This window comes from Tachysurus vachellii, chromosome 14, assembly GCF_030014155.1.
Source record: "Tachysurus vachellii isolate PV-2020 chromosome 14, HZAU_Pvac_v1, whole genome shotgun sequence".
Classification (NCBI taxonomy): Eukaryota; Metazoa; Chordata; class Actinopteri; order Siluriformes; family Bagridae; genus Tachysurus; species Tachysurus vachellii.
This window is the reverse complement of record NC_083473.1, coordinates 9,802,981-9,820,414: the sequence shown is the minus strand read 5'-3', so window position 1 is coordinate 9,820,414 and position 17,434 is coordinate 9,802,981. Positions and strand designations below refer to the sequence as shown.

The 17,434-nt window shown below is 36.9% G+C and overlaps 1 protein-coding gene across 1 annotated transcript in view; it reads left to right on the top strand.

Moving 5' to 3' along the window:
• The window catches only part of trpc7b (transient receptor potential cation channel, subfamily C, member 7b), a 49,270-nt gene that overhangs the window by 25,263 nt on the left and 6,573 nt on the right, over window positions 1-17,434 (top strand). The window contains exon 7 of the mRNA XM_060886704.1: window positions 16,798-16,993. Coding sequence (XP_060742687.1) covers window positions 16,798-16,993 — 196 coding nt within the window. The remainder of the gene's footprint in view (window positions 1-16,797; window positions 16,994-17,434) is intronic.

The following is a 17,434-nucleotide window of genomic DNA, read 5'->3' as shown; positions in this document are numbered from 1 at the left end:
AATTACGTCTTTGTCTTGCTGCCGGCAGTTTTGTTCTCTGCAGGTGAAATTAGCATGCTGATTAAAGTCTTGTTCTGCCATCCAGAGCAATCCCTCCAATCAACTGGCCTGACAAACAGCCCTTGAAACCCCATTACTGTAGTCATGGTTACTGTCTATTAAGTTTTATTAACAGTTTTCTGAAGTAAAGTTTAAAAGCATGTGTGAGACAAAGCTCAAGAGGAGCCATTGATTTGAGCCAATTTCTTTTCTCTTTCAGTCGTGTTAGGAGACCGGTTTCAGTCAGTGAAATATGTTTAATAGAGCAGTGTTAAATAACATCTGAGAGCTTGAAAGTTGTCATTGATACTTTTATCCCAACCATGATAGATTTCAGGTTAATGCCAGAGGGTTGAAACTGTAAAAGCTTTGCTGCAAAAGCTTCTCATGCTCCATTTTGTATTTAACCTTTTGCAGGAGGTGCCTTTAATTTTCCAGATTTACAAGGACATCTGATAATCTGACATCACTCTTTAACAGGGTCATCTCTGCATTGTGTATCATTCAGGAAGAACAGCAAATTGAGTTAGAGGATATACTTTTTGTCAGGACTCAGCCCGGACTTTGGCCATGTGCAGTTGTTTATGTTTTGTGTCACGTGTCTGTCCCACCCTTGTCTCTTCCTGCTCGCTTCTGCACACCTGTTCCTCGTGTGTCTGATTGTCTTGTCCATTTAGTTGAGCCGCGTTGCCTTGAGCAGTACAGAATCCTTTGTTGTTTTTTTTTGTTGTCGTCATGTCTGGTTTTGTCTTTGTCCTGTTTCGTGTTTTTTTTTAAGTTAATAAACCCTGTTTTCTTTTAGCTATCCTGCATTTGGGTCTATTTTATCCAAGCGTCCGTGACACTTTTATTCTGTTGGTAACACATTAAACAGCACTGATCAGATTCAGAAATCACATAAACATTACCACAAATATAACCATGGTGTGAACACAAATCATACAGTAGACGTCTTGTTTATATCCATATTAATCAATAAGATGATTACGCAATTTGTTTTTTCTCATGGAGTCTCTCATTTGGTGCGAATCTGTAGTGTGGACTCTACCGGAAAAGTTCATTAACCTACCGGATGTGATCAGGACATGGAGGTAGTGTTAATAAGAAGCAGAGACAAATACTAAATTAGCAAATGTTCATTCTTTTACTCATTAATTTATTCATTAATTCATGGAGACTTTAAAAACAGGCTCAGGTCAGTCTAGACTTTTTCATTCACAAAGACTCCTGCTCCTCCTGGTGGATTTCCAGATGTCACCAAGCCAACTATGACATATAATCTCTCCAATGGGTCCTGGTTATGTCCTGAAATTCCTTTTCATTGCCACATGCTAATCAGATTATCTTTGATATTTCTGAATGAAGTCGACCTCATTCTCATAACGTAGCCAAACTACCTCCACCAGCTTCTCTCAGGTGAGAGGAGCAGTAGATCCACATGGATAGTGAGTACAGCAACCGTGCACAGGAAACCTTATTGTACTTGCAAGCTTAATCCTGATCAGTGGACAGAGAACTCCAACACTTCTTGACCAACACAGACCTGTTTAGTGACTGAAACAGTGCCATCACTGCCATGATCCACTCTTAAGTCCTTCACTTGTGAATAAGATCCCAAGATATGGAACCTCCTACACCAGGGTCAGGTTATTACCTGATGAGGGCATCCCAACAATCTCTATTCATGGAGAGAACCATGGCTTTATTTGGAAGCTTTTTGTTTTTCTCCCAGCAGCCTGAAAACTTGGAAGTGAAAAATTCAAGAATGTGTCAGAGGATCTGTTTAGAAGTTACAAACAGTTAGCAACAGTTAAGTTTAGCCCTCCATACTGGACACCTCTCTAATCTTGTCTGTGTTTTGATATCCTGTACATGAAAACCACAAAGAGAGTAGTAGACTAGACAGAGTTTGACACCACCATAAGCAATTTGACTTCAGGGAGTAATGTGACATTTGTTTGTGCAAACACACCTGATATGACTCACCACTTCTGCTACATGTGTGACAGCAAACTGCACAAGAATCTGAAAATACAGGACCAGAGATAGACAATTCTGAGAATCAGGCAGGAGCATTCAGGGGTTTTTGAATCTTGGGTTTTAAAACTAATTTTTTTCTCTTTTTTCATGTCATTAATTCATTGCACACTAGCAGCAATGATTGCACTCCACAGATCAGTGAATATTGTGTGCCCTAATAGCTAATTAGAGAGCTAGAGTAGAGAATGTTCAGTATTTGTTTAGTCTTTCGGTCAGCTTGGGTCAGTCTGTAAATCTAATTTGGACAGGTACTTTTTGTACCATGTTAGGTTCCACAACTGTTTTTGGCTGTGGTTGTCTGTTTGTGGAGGCGGTTCAGTTCTATTGGTTTTTACTACAAGATCTGTGCACACATTTTAACAAAATATTATCATGGTAAGATGTTGGTTTATGTAATGAAACATCTGTCTTGATTGCGATACCTGTAAAGATACAATGTTCACTTAATAGCTGCTGCACAGTGTGGAACAAGGAAGTGGGGGGAAATATGATGTTCCATCCCCTTGTGGTAAATTGGCACCTAAGTTACAAGGCAACTGCATTAGAAGAAGTTGTAATCATCAGGATGTTTACTGATCGTGGTCAAAGTGGACGTGGATAGATTTCTATTACCGTCTATGAGACCAGTCATAAACAAACCACAAGCACTCTGAATCTGGTTAGGAATAGCTACTTGCTGCATATATACTTAAATGTTGTAACAGTTCTGGAAGGCAGAATTACATTAAGAGAAGCAGCAGAGGGCAGTATGCCATCTATTTAGAGAGTACCATGTCCTTTTACTTAAATGGACAGAGGGCATGGCTCAGCCATTGATTTAGTTATTGATTTAGCTTGTTGTTTTTGTTTTTCTTATTTTTTTTATAGATATATACAGTTTTCATTCTATTCTTACACTGACATAATTATTAATGTAGCCCCATAAGGTTATACAGACACAATAATCACAGTCACAATAAAAAACACAGAAGAATTCATCTGAAGGGGTTAAGTTTAATTTTTAAAGCTATGTCAATTCATTTAGGCCTGTTGTTCATGTGGGTGTAATATTCTTGCATAAGACTGTGTGTGCATGTGTGTGTATGTGTGTGTGTGTTTGTATGCATGTGCTTGTCATTATATATTACTGAGCACACCAGAATCTAACCCTGATCCCTGGGTTTGTTTTGACAGCTCTGTGTTACTGTCATGTCTCAATTATGTGTGTGTTGGGGGTCAGGTAGAGGGGGCCTGTGTGTGTGTGTGTGTGTGTGTGTGTGTGTGTGTGTGTGTGTGTGTGTGTGTGTGTCAGAGAGAGATATAGAGATGACCAATATTGGAAAATTTCTAGAAAATGGCTTAAGGGTCAAGACAGCATACACACACAACACACACACAATATGACACAATGAGAGAGTAGTCCATCACGCATCCTGACACCTGTGTAATGATGGATAGCTTGTCCAAATGAGAAGAGAATGGACAGGTGCATTCAAGCTGGATGGATGGATGAAACTATAGAGAGATCAAAAGTAAAGTTGAAGCACTCAAAAAAAAGAAAAGAAAATCACCAGCATAAAATGAATGGGAAGTCAAACCCTCTACAGAGTGAAAGTGAAAATGGAAAAACAGAAGAAAGGAACAGAGATAGCTGAAAACAAATGACAATGGAGGGTATATTTGTCAGAGAAGTAATTATGAGAGACGGGTTAGAGAAGACAGAGGTGTGAAAAGGAGAGAAAGAACATTAAGTGAAGAGAAAACAACCAAAATGGAGACACATAGAGAGAAAAGATATTTGGGATGTTATGTGAACTTAACATGACCTCACAGAATTCCAATTAAATAAATATTCACCCTTGTGTGCAGCTTAGCTCCAGGTAATATCCCATACCAAGCGCAGTGACTAAATGTGAAATACAAATCATTCGGGCATTTGCCCTTCATTCTGATCTTATTTGCCTTCACAGTGTTCATAATGCTTATGATGCATGTTCATACTTTGTTGTAAATTGTTCAGCTAATGTTGTTTGGGGGCAGTGAAGGTCTAGCTAAGTGAAGGTCTGTACTAGTGAGCTGAGCTACTATTGTTCTTTTACAATAGTTACCTTTTAAGTTAGTTAAACATTAGAGTATAGTTAGTAATAATATAATAATCTATAGTGGTTATGAAACAAATAGTAGTGTTTCATGGTACAACTTCACTAGTGTCATGAACCAATGGAACATCAGGTTTTGAGATGGGGAGGAAAAATATACACTACTTTGTCAACAAAATAAATATCGGCTAATCAGTTTGCTAATCAAACTAAATAGGTTTAAAAAAAAAAAAAAGAGAGAAAAAAGAAAATACTTTTTAGTGGAATGTCTATAGCCCTGCTGTAGCTAGTCTCTATTGTGATGAGCAGCCTTTAGGTAAATAATTTACATAAATGCATGTGAATGGATCATTAGCAGAAAATCTAAGTCATGTTTAGAAAGTACAGTCTACCTGCAGGGAAAAAGGTTTATTTTTGGCACTTCTCATCTCACTGAATTCTTTGCTCTGTTTAATTGAGAATCTGATTATCAATCATAATCTACACTGCTACTGAATTAGCAAGATAACTAACACGGCTGCAAGTTTGCTCATTGAGTGCCTGGTCAAAGAATTAGCATCTACATTTGTAAAAATGTCTAGCACATTTCATTTTTTTAAAATGACAGGAAACAATATACATATTGAATGCTTTAGCTATTTAGCTTAATGATGCTAATTATCTAGTCTAGTCTTTATAAGTTAAGATCGTATCATTCGGGTAATATTATAGGACATGGTGTCAGTGATGTAGGTTAAAAGTTAAGGAGTCTTTAACTAATCAATGTACTGTAGCATATTGAGATATTATGATGATATTAAGCAAGATGGCAGTGAAAATCAGCAGACAGAAAGCAAGAAAATGCCTTGAATTGAGCGATCCAGAACAATTACAACAAATTGAGGGGCAAAATCAACTCAGGGTTTAAAAAGAGTAAGTCAACACAATTTAGCCACAGTTTATGCCGGGTCAGAGAGGGTACAGTGACCCAGCAGAGGTGTTACTAAAGGGGTCAAATATGGGAGCTACTGTATGCTGTGCTGAGATCAATAACCATGTGCATTAACCCCTGAGCTACCACAGCATTGTACAAAATAGCACAATACAAAATCATATCAGAAGGAAGAAAGAAAGAAAGAAAGAAAGAAAGAAAGAAAGATAGAAAGAATATATAAATATATATAAATTCACTCCACTCCTTAGACAGACTGCTCTCTCTGCACATCTCACCTCATGTGGCTTTTTTCCAAGATTTATTTCTGATGTTTGCATTGAATCACTAAAGCTGAAACATTAGCATTTGTATTCTTGCTCAATTTTGGCCTCTTTCTAACCCCGCACTTGCATAAATTTCCATTAATCCTTTACCAATGAGAAGGTCAAAGCAATAGAAATCCTTTTTTTGGTGCAAGTTTTATGGGGCTGAAGTACAACGTTCTACTTGTACTCATTATCAAATGTGTAGTTTCATGTACAGTCACAGTGTCAGTGTCAAATCTAGCTTTATCTTTATTGTGACTGGTATTACTACCCTTGTTAGATTAATGTTAGAAGACTATAAGCAACAACTGTACATCTGTTTAGCACTTCATACTTGAGGGGAAATAATTCACCCTGAATGAATTGCATATTTATTTTTTAACTAGTGATCTTTAGTGAGATCCAAGATTTATTTTGCAGTAAAGCCCAAAGGTTATTTGTTACAGTTTAAATTATTGACATGTTAGCCTGTTTTCACAGATACCACTACTCTACTACTCTCCACTATTCCCACAATGATTTTTTTTTCTTCATTTGACCTTTAACATTGCTTAAAAATAGAGTGTGAGGAAAGAAGCGAAGCTGTTACTTGTCTGTTCTTATGAGATATGCATTAACATCCGATTTTTTTCCTTTATAATTGTTTTCTATATATCCACTGAGTTCAAACATGGTTTAATTCAGATGCAATGTTTTGTCAAAATTTGCATTTATTAATTTTTATTTAATTTAATGAGGCAAAAAGCTCTGTTGTAGGTGTTTTGCTTCATAACATAAAGACTTTTTTCTTGACTATTTCTCATTAGTCTTACCCGTTATTGAGTAAATGAGTTTCAGCCACCAGGGAGGTAATAAAGGTAATAAGGATGAATGGGGGAATAAGGAGTCTTCTTCAGTTGCTAGTGATGGAGTTAAAAATATTTTCTTCAATGTTTGGTTTATTTAAGCAAATAATGTGCTGGGACCTTGGAGTTTTCTTTCCTTAGACAGCAAGTTGTGACTGACCGGAAACATGTACCTCAGCAAGCTTGTTAAAAAGAAATGAATCCAGTGCTTTTAGGTTTACATCAGCACCCTACTGTCAGCCTTAGAATAGCATAGGCAAGAAAAAAAGGAATGGAAAAAAGGAAAGGAGAGAGAGGTGGATAGAGAGGGGGAGTGTGCTGGCTAGAGGAGAGAGAGAGAGAGAGAGAGAGAGAGAGAGAGAGAGACTGGGTAGCACAGATGCATTGCAGGCTCTATATTTAAGAATGAAAAAACAAAGAATGGGTGCAGTTGAAATGTAGGCTTAAAAATGTAGGAGTATACACATACGCGCACACATAGGCGCACACACACACATATAAGCACACACACATACAAGCACACACACAGACATTGAAATAGGTTATTTTCAGCATCTTGTCTCCTGTGTGTGTGTTTGTGTGTGTGTGTGTGTGTGTGTGTGTGTGTGAGTGTGTGCGCATGTGAGTACTAGAATCTCTGTGCAATATGTTTTCTGGAAGTACATGTAAGGAAAGCTTATAGAACACTTAAAGGACATTTTGCATTTAGAGCATGTTGACAAATCAGGGATTATGCCTACGCATATTCACACACGTAAACGGCAAAATATAGAAACCCACGAGTGCAGATGCACACGTCATGATCATTAGTATTCACACCCTGCACAGCATCCTCTAGAATTCTATGAAAATGGACAACCGTAGGAATATGGTTTCCTCAGACAAACAGAGAGTCAGAGACAGAAAGAGAAAGAATGTGTGAGGGAGTTGTGAGATGTGGGAACGCAGAGGGAACCAGCACAGAGCCTGACATCACTGGTGCACATGGAATGAAACGTGTGTTTGGCCAGAACCTGTTACATCCCACGCCAAAAGAGTGAACGACAATGAACTTTATATTCATACAGTATGAATTATAGTCACCACACAGAAACAACAATCAGGTGTGTACATGCAGAGGATCAGAAAGAAATTGGTCCACACAGGGAGAATCAAATACCATTCCACTGCCAGAATTTATTATAGATACCTCCTACTGTGAAAGTACTTTATTCTCAAGATTTATAAAGCACAATAAGCTGTATTATGCTCTTAAGACTTTCAGCTTCTCTTAAAACTTAGTGCACATCTTTTAAATAATTATGTTTCTTAAATAGTTGCTTAGTTCTTGTGTACTTTAATAAGAATATTGTTTTTTTGTGTTGTTTGTTTTGTGTCTTCATGTTTGTTTGCCCTGCCCAATCCTTATACCCTTCCCACCTCTGCACACTTGTTCCCTATGTATCATTAACCACTTCCCCTATTTATACCTGTTGCACTGCATTTGTTTTTGACTTGTCGTACCTTGTCGTAGTTTAGGTGTCTCTTGTGACTGGCTTGAGATTTTTGCTGGAAGCATCCTGATCCCGCTGACAGAAGGACTCAGCCAGTAACACAGAGCCAGTAGGATAGCTTCAAGCCTATACTGACCCCTTGATCGAGCTTACCGTGGAGATCTGTGTTTTGTATCTGACTAAGCCATATGTATATATAGGGCAAAATAGGGAACATAGAGTACCCTTAGGGTAAATAGGGAACAGGTGACATTGTAGGAAAGCTGAACAATATGAAGGGTGCAGCACAACTCATAAACAGAAAAGCCAGCTATGATGAAATGCCTGTAACGCCCTCTGGTGGTCTGGCAGGGAACTGTCCCAGTAGCTCCTGACACCAGTCTGGGAATCGAACCCAGGCCATGGCAATAAGAGTGTGAGATTCTGTAGCTGGAGGCCTTTTTTTCACCTAAAATACAGTATTAACAGTTAATTTAGAGAGAAAAATCAAATCATATAACTGGCTGCGTACCTGAGTGTGTAAAGTAATGTAAGGTTTAACACATACATTTAAAAACTTAAAACAATTGTTCTGTACGGTATTAATAATATACACTCACACCACTCTTTATAAGGAACAACTGTTCCCCTGCTCATTCAAGCAATTATCCAAACAGACAATCACCTGCCAGCAACATAAGCATAAAATCGTGCAAGAACTTGAGTTAACATTCTCATCAACTGGCATGACATGGTCGCTGGTGTCAGCTGGGGCTGACTGAGTATTTCAAAAACTGCTGGTGTCCTGGAAATTTTACAGACTAAATTCAGCATTCTACAGGCTTTACTCAAAAGTGTGTGAAAAACAAAAAGCATGTGTGGCAGGAATGTGTGTGGAAATGACTTGGAAATGAGAGAGAATAGCCAGATGGGTTTGATGATAAAGGTTACAGCTATTTATATAAGCACTCTTTACAGCCATGGTAAGAAGAAAAGCATCTCAGAATAAACACAATATCATACCATATTTATTATCCCTCTGAGATGTTAAGTAGAAATAAAACCTGAACAAATACTGAATGAATAAATATCATGTCTTCCCAGTTCAATAATGGCTACTTTCATATGTTTTGTTTTGGGTTCTCTTTGTGCTTCTGTTTAGTTTCCCATATGAATTTGTATAAGGCAACTTACTGTACAATTGAGACAGGATAAAACTGAGCAAATACAGTGTTGGAAATAAGGGGTTAAGAGTCTTGTTCAAGGACACAACTGTGTGGTAGTATGGCAGAGTTGGAATCTGAAATACAATCCAAACAATTATTATTCTAAAGCTTTCGCTACTGAGCCCCACGCCCTTGAGTTCTAATTCAGACATGTATGAATTCAAACCTGTCTGTTCATTGGTTAGTTCCCCAATTGTGTTCACCCATTGTGTTTTAGTCCTTGAGTTCTTTATCTAAGTATACTATGCTGTTTCTTTGGAGCGTTGTAAAGACTTGTCATGCTTTTTGTATTATTCGATCCAATTCTTTTTGTTCCTTTTCCCTGGTCATTTTAGTTTTCAACTATTGTCTGCATTTTGTCATTCTTTATATATAATCCTCCTTTACCATACAGTAACCTGCCTGTGATTTGGACTGTTGAACCCTGCTACAGATTAGGTTTCTTTTATTCACCTAAATAAAGCATATAGAGTTTATGCCACAATCTCACCACATTATGCATTATCTAAACCGGCATTGTGGAGGAGAGGCACCAAAAAAATGGAAAGTAAAGCACATAAATTAGTAAAGAAAGCTGACATACAGTACGAGGAACAAAGATAAACTTTCTCAGTCTTTGCTAAACATACAAATACTTTGTCACAAGACATTTAGTGAACTCTCTCTAATAGAGAAACTCATTTGGCTCTCCAGTAAGAAGTAAAGATGTTTGGCTTCTAAAGCATGATGCGGTTTATAATAATAATAATAAGAAGAAGAAGAAGAAGAAGAAGAAGAAGAAGAAGAAGAATACATTTTATTTATAGGTGTCTTTCGGGTCACTCAGTAAATCATAAAATAACAGTAAACAACAATAAAAAAAATATTTAAAAAAGACAGTTATCTAACATTAATCATACTTCTGTGAGTATGATTAATCATTTTATGTTTTATGTGTATGTCTGTCATTGTGTGTGTGCATATAAATGTATTTTGGTCCTTATGCATGCTTTTACATTTACATTTGCATATATTTATATGGCAGATGCTGGTTTTGGTGCATTATGACTAAGGAAGTGACATGAAGCTGTTCCAAGACTTGACTTTGATAAGAGAGTTGAGAGTACATGAGAGTCGCTGTCACACATCAGTCACTGCATATTGGCATGATGTATGTTGCTTTGTAGGTTACCAGTTATTGACTGTAGGCTGTCACTGTACACAATGCATCAGCCTTGCCTCTAACTCAAAGACAGAATAAGGAAAATGGAGAGGAAGATGAAAATAAATGGAAAGAGACCCCCACAGGATCACTACTGAGCAAATATTACTTGAGAGGTGGATCATTCACAGCTCAACACTGACACTGACATGGTAGTGACATGACTCAGTTATAACCATCTTGTCTAGGGCATTAAACATCATATGTTGTATATACTGTACACACACTGTGCGTGACTTAAAACGATCAGCTATTGTCTCTAAATGCAAATCTGTATGGTCAGCTAACATGGTGTGAGAAATAAAGTAGCCAATAGAAATACACAGTAGTTATTAAATCCCACCATTGCTGCTACAATATCACTAATATTTCAGTGTCTGTGTCGGGCTGAAAATGATTTCTATACCATATACCACACATGTGGCGGTCTGGGAAAACACTTCATGTGTCAAACAACCAAAATGATGACAAAAATAATAACAACAAATCTTTTTATTTATCAATAACGTACTTTGACACCTCAGCTTTAAGAGAATATTAATATATTTGCCCAAAATGATGGAGAAATGGTTTAGTAACATTCTACAATGATTACATTACTGTAGGTAGATAAGGAGACAATCTTCATAATTATATGTATTATTTTTATCACCTCACAGCTCCAGGGTCACTGGTTGGACCCTGAGCTCAATAACATAAAGCCGTAAAAATAAATGAATTATTTAAGTAAATGAAAATGAAGTCAATAAGTAAGGGTTGCTTTTATACATTCAATATGTTGGTAATAGAATCTTTAAATCCAAATGTTAAAAATAAATCTGGTACTTTTTTGAGTAATGGTCAATAATTATACCTCTACATTGACCTATGAAATAAGTACACCTGATAAACAATAGCTGATAACGGAAAGAAATCACTGCACTCGCTCATGACAGGATGTAAGACACTGGACACGTTTTTATTATATTGTAGTTTGATGGGAAGATTAATTTATCACACCTCTGTATAATAACATACAAATAGATATAATTACTCAGGTTATTATTATTTTTACTAAATATATTGTTCATGAATCACAGTCTGATGCCTGTTATAGATAGAATTTCTTTTAACATTTATTTAATGCTATACAGATTTAATACTGTAATGTAATTCAGTACAACTTTGATTTACACAAGCAATTTAATTGGTGTTGAATTGAAATGAATTGCAATGAACTAAGAAAAAAAGAGTTAAATGGGGAGATCTGCTCTATAGGTTGGACGATGAAGGGAGTTAGGGAATTGCAAATGCGAAGATCAGCCAACGTGCTGTGATGCCAGAGGCAGATGGAAATAGGAGTGAATGAGTAAGAGGCTTAGCAGAAGAGGCAGTGACATAAAAGAGAAAAAAGCATTAGCCAAGAAAATATTGCAAAATGTGAGAGGCTGTCGTAATATAGACATTTGAAAACAAAGTAAGAAGTACTGGTAATAAAAAAAAATCCATTTCACTGTTAGACTGCTTCAGACAGAAAGAAAAGGCTTATGTTATTTAGATATGAGGAGAGAAGTAGGGACGGAGGGAATCAGTGTTGTCTTGCCCAGTCTGTGTGGGCGAAGTTAGTAGTAATGCCAGCTATCTGCCTAGAACCTGTGCAAATGGAAAAGAGTGTGTGCCTGTGTGTGTGTGTGTGTGAGAGAGAGAGAGAGAGAGAGAGAGAGAGAGAGAGAGAGGGAGAGAAAGAGAGAGAGAGAGAGAGAGAGAGAGAGAGAGAGAGAGAGAGTCCTAGCGTCTTGTGTTTTCTATTGAAAGATAGAATTGAGAATGGAAAAACTGAACGCTGATGAAATAAGGATGTACTGAGAGAACGTCACTGTGAAAGATGGAAGATTGTGCTATAGGAGGAAGAATCTCAACTTTAAAGACCAAAATAATGAGATTGGTAGGAGAGCTGAGAAAAGGTTAATGTGTCTGGGAAGACAGACATGTAGTCAGAAAAGGAGAGAGATGCTTGATATATTGAGGTTGATAAAGAAGTATAGGATGAGATTTGCAGAGAAAGATAGTAGCAAGCAGATACTGTATGTAGGCAGGACAGACAGGTTTGCTATTGTTTTTCATTGAAATCAATGAAAAACAATAGGCCGACAGCACAACGATCAGATAAGAGTATTTTTCCTGAAGTTAGAGCTACAACACTGTTTTATTAACATAATTTATCATCACATTTAATGATGTAGAATGTCCATAAAACATGCTAGTTCCTGTTATCACTTACACTAAAGCAGCTAGGAAAAGACCACTTCCTGACGATCGCCCAAATTAGGAATTGTAAACATTTCTCAAAGCAATTTTGAAATCTAAATAAATGAATAAATTATTTCAACAAGTTTCTAATTCCTAATTGAATTATGTAGAGTGAGAGTAATCCATTCACATAGTTTTAACAGAAACCAAATAAACTGTAAAATCTCTCGAGGATGTTGGCGCTGATGGGAATTAGAATTATAGTACTGAATTTAGGCAATTAAAATAAGTATGGTGTAACAGTGCAATCAGTCATGTCAAATCAATCATGTGGAACCAATGAACGCATTTGAATTTTTTATTGTACAAAACACTTACACTGCAAACTCCTTCCTTACATCTTAAACTACTCCCTCACTCTAACAATGATTATATGGGTTTGTTATGGTTAAAAAACAATGTGTATGTTAAGGATCCTTTGCTTATCAGTTTTAGATCATGTTTTGGGCCTTAGGCAAAATCAAAATCTAAAAAATATCATTTTGTAGAATATATTGTCTTCTTTTTAGTAGCATTCAGTGTAGGAAATAGTTTTGTACACTGAATAAATCTCCTCCAGAATGAATCATTTTACAATGTCTTATTATGAAAAGTACATACATTTTTATTATTCATTGTTATTGTGTAATTCTTTTTCTTCTTGTATTTAATGTTTAAATATCACCACCTCTTTAAACAGCTTGACCAATGATCAGGATTTTACCTCATTATTCACACAGATGCCCACTGGGAGTTTTTGAAGCATAGTTGAATATTTCAGTAGTATGACAGCAACCGTTCAGAGGGTTAATGCGGTGTCTTTGAGTCTGTGAAATGTATTTCAAACTAATTGCTTAGTTTTACCGGTTTTGTCAGATGACTGAAGTGACAAAGGCTCAGGGAGCTGGGTGCACACACACAGACACACACACACTATCTGTAGTCCGTAGAAATATAATTTCATGGTGTGAGAAGTGTCACTGAGTTTCCAGTCATTACGGGTGGATGGATGGATGGATGGATGGATGGATGGATGGATGGATGGATGGATAGATAGATAGATAGATAGATAGACAGTGGGTGGAGGAATAGATAGAGAAATGAATAGACAGACCAAAGGACAGTTAGGCAGACAGACAAACAGACAGACTGTTGGATAAATAGATGTATTAAAAGGATAGAACAGACTGATGGACAGTCAGATAATGAGATATTTGAAGAATAAATCTTGTATGAATCTAGCGCTGTGTATGATGAAGCAAATAGAATTAAATCTTGATATCAGTCTGTCATCCAGTCAAGAGGATGTTCTTATTATTGTGGTTACTGCTCTGATGGACAACTAATCTGTTTAATATTTATTCATATTTCAACATGTCAGAAAGAGAGAGAGAGAGAGAGAGAGAGAGAGAGAGAAGCAGACACATAAAAAGATGGAGCCTATTTTTCAATATCACATTTTTATAATACTGTACAGACCAAATATAAAGTATTCATTTATTTACATTTCATCTTCTATCTTCAGCATAATGACAAGCTATTTTGAGGCCCTCTATATAGGAAAATAACGTTCAGGCGAATGTTAATCCCTTTTGGTTCTTATTCCTTCTCTCATTGTGTCCAAACAGAAGAAGGAGGAAAGGTAGAGTGAGTAGGAAAGTGCACAAGATGCAGCCTCACTCAGTTCTTATTGAACAACATGACTCTCCCTAATGCAGATCTTCTTTTTAATAATCCAATAATGGAAATTTAATACATGCTATCTGAACAATAATAATGATTTATAAAGAAATATTATACATCATATTCAAGTACTAACAGCTTTATTGTATTAACAGCTTTAACATTATTACAGATGAAGTGTAACTAAACCCAGGTTTACGTGTTGTGTCTTTTAACACTATTGCTTGACACACTATATGCGATGATCCCAATAAAATTGTTTCTGAATTCTGTAGCAGGCAAATAGCAATAACGTGTTCTCAGTGTCGATTATACGACATTCTCAGTGTCGATTATACGGCGAATCGCTAACCGTAGACGTGCATTTAGGGTTCTAAAGTCATCAGTCAGCATGATATGGGCTGGTACACAAAGTGGAACTGCATAAACAGAAACATTAAAACAGGCAGTTCGAGGTAATAAGGATATTTCCTTCATGTTTTATTTGTAGCTGTAATATAAGTTTCAGTGTACTCCTGTGCCTTCATCGTTTAGATAAGTGTCATAGCAGCACTTTGTGAGATTTTAATCAAACACCCGCAAAACATCATGTCGGTTGATGGCACTAACACGTGAAAGGGTTTTTCACACAATAGATAACATTGGGTGATTGTAAACCCAGGGTACACAGAATCCTCTGGTTTCACACTGTTCAAAATATACTCAGGGTTAACAATTAATCCTAGGTATTCCTAAGTTGACGGTGCATCCCTAAACCCTGGATTAACCTTTTATTTGCATATTTGTGCCACCAACAACTTGATTGGTGATTGGATAAAAAAAGGACAGGTCTGCTGTTCTGCACCCTAGCAGGTATTGTTATCCTTCACAGCTTTCTAATTTTTTAGCTTACCTCTGTGATGTTCACTGTTTTGCTGCCTGACATTGACACATACAGAGCAGTTCATGTTAAGTGTTGCTTGTCACATGATATGAGGCTTGCAATCTCCAGTTTCTGTTGGGCATCTAGCTGTAACATTCTAGCGTCATTTTACCCGTTACATGTTTGGCACTGCATTGTATTATTACACAGTATTAACAATACTGCTAATACTGCTTCAGAGCTGGGTGAAGTGTTCCTCGATCCAGAGTTTAGAACAACAGAACACAGTGCACAGTGCAAAATGCCCTCAAGATCTACTGTAGGATCAAGAGTCTCAAGTCATGACCAAAAACCTTTTACAACGTGAGTTTTTTACCTTAAAGCATGAAGCCTTCTTAATGTTTCAGAATATTCTTTTATTATTATTGAAAACTGTCATTAGTATGTTTCATATTTGCACCTCTAGGCATGGTCGGTCATGGGTTCTAGCTTTTATGGTCATGGGTAATCTCAAAACTTCTAAGAGTAAAACAAGTTCCCTTTAACTGTCAGGTTTAAGGTTTAGATTTAGGTGTAGTGTTAATTTTAATTATCCCGATTATTAATTGGAAGGTCCTCACAAGGCTAGTAAGGCAACTTTGTGTGTATGTGTGTGTGTGTGTGTGTGTGTGTGTTTCTTCAGCTATGAGAAGTAATTTTTATAGGTAGATGAAGCACGGAGTAAGCCATGCTATGTTGGGCAGTTTAATGTGTGTGTTTGTGTGTGTGTGTGTATGTGTGTGTGTGTGTGTGTGTGTGGTGTCTGTGTGCTTGTGTGCATATATGTGGTGTTTTGCTGTTTCTGGGCAGCGGCATCAAATCACATCAGACAGACAGATCACTCTGCCGGGGGAAAGATGAATGAAAAGAAGAACAGCATGAAGATCATAACAGATTCCTCCTTGTCAAATAGAGAGATGGGGAGAGACTGAGACAGAGAAAGAGACAGATTAATTGGATTCTTGTCATTGTGGTGGTTGCATTTATACCTTCCCTACAGAAAGCTGAATCACCTACAGGAAGGAAATCTAGAGAGAGACTGTGTGTATGAGCGAGACAGACAGACAGACAGACAGACAGACAGACAGACAGACAGGTTAATTGATGGCTCATACTCAGTGTTCTCAGAACAGGAAAAATATTCAGATCCACCAAACACTATACAAGCAGTTACTGAACAGTTTCTGTTTATTTGTAAGATCCTTAAAAAATGATTCTCTGTTAGTTTCTTCTATTAGAACTTTCCCTTTTTAAATGTTAAGTAACTGCATGTGTACAGTAGGGGCTCAGTGAGATACAAGGGGTCTCTCTCTTTCTCTCTCTCTCTCTCTCTCTCTCTCTCTCATACACACACACACACAATGCAAGACTGAGTCATTCCAAAGCATGTCGTGAAGCCTGATCCCATGTTCACTCCACACTTTAAAAACTCAATTACTTCCTCTGAGTGACATTTATTTTCATTATGAATGCTGATATTGGTATTATGTATATTTCTGCTGTAATTATTATTTATTGTTCTCTGTTGTTACTGATTTATTGTTAATGTTAATATTTTATGGTGTTATTGCTGTTCTGTTTGTTCTCCTGATCCATTATTTTGATAATATTGTACAATACATAGTCAAATCACTAAAGCTACTTGAAACTGAATTGAAAGTGAGTGTTTGTAAGAGATATGCTCCATGAGGTCTTACCCTGTCAAAGAAAATAACCAGTTTTGCTTGTCCACATGGGGAAAAATACAAAAAAATGAAAGAAGGGCAATTAACACTCATCAATCACTTTCATTGTGTGTTTTTCAGGGTGGAGGAAAGCTTTAAGACATTGTTCTGGTCCATTTTTGGCTTGTCTGAGGTGATCTCAGTGGTTCTGAAGTACGACCATAAGTTTATCGAGAACATCGGCTACGTGCTGTATGGAGTGTATAACGTGACCATGGTGGTGGTGCTGCTCAACATGCTCATAGCAATGATAAACAGCTCCTACCAGGAAATAGAGGTGAGAATTCAGTTGGCAGTAACTAATATCATCATTAATATCATATTAAAGGCTCTGTTTTTGTGCATTGAGCATATTGTTGACTGTATTGAGCACAAGCCAATTTGCTTTACATGGTCAGAAATGATGAAGTGTCTCTGCTGAACTGAGTGGAGCGACAATCTGGCATTTTAAACCCACACTGGTTCAAAATGCCACTGGCAATCATTACAGCATCCCAAGTAGTGCATTCACATAATCAGTATTTAAATATCAGTATTTAGATGGCATGAATTTAATTTTTTCAATTGCGATAAATACTGTAACATATATAAAAATGTAAATCGCCGACAGGAGTGGCAGCTTGTCCAGGAGCTCTGTCTGTGTTGTGCGTTTATTTATAACTTTATTTTTTATATTTATATAAGTTATTACTTATTTATAACTTTTAGGCTCTTTCTT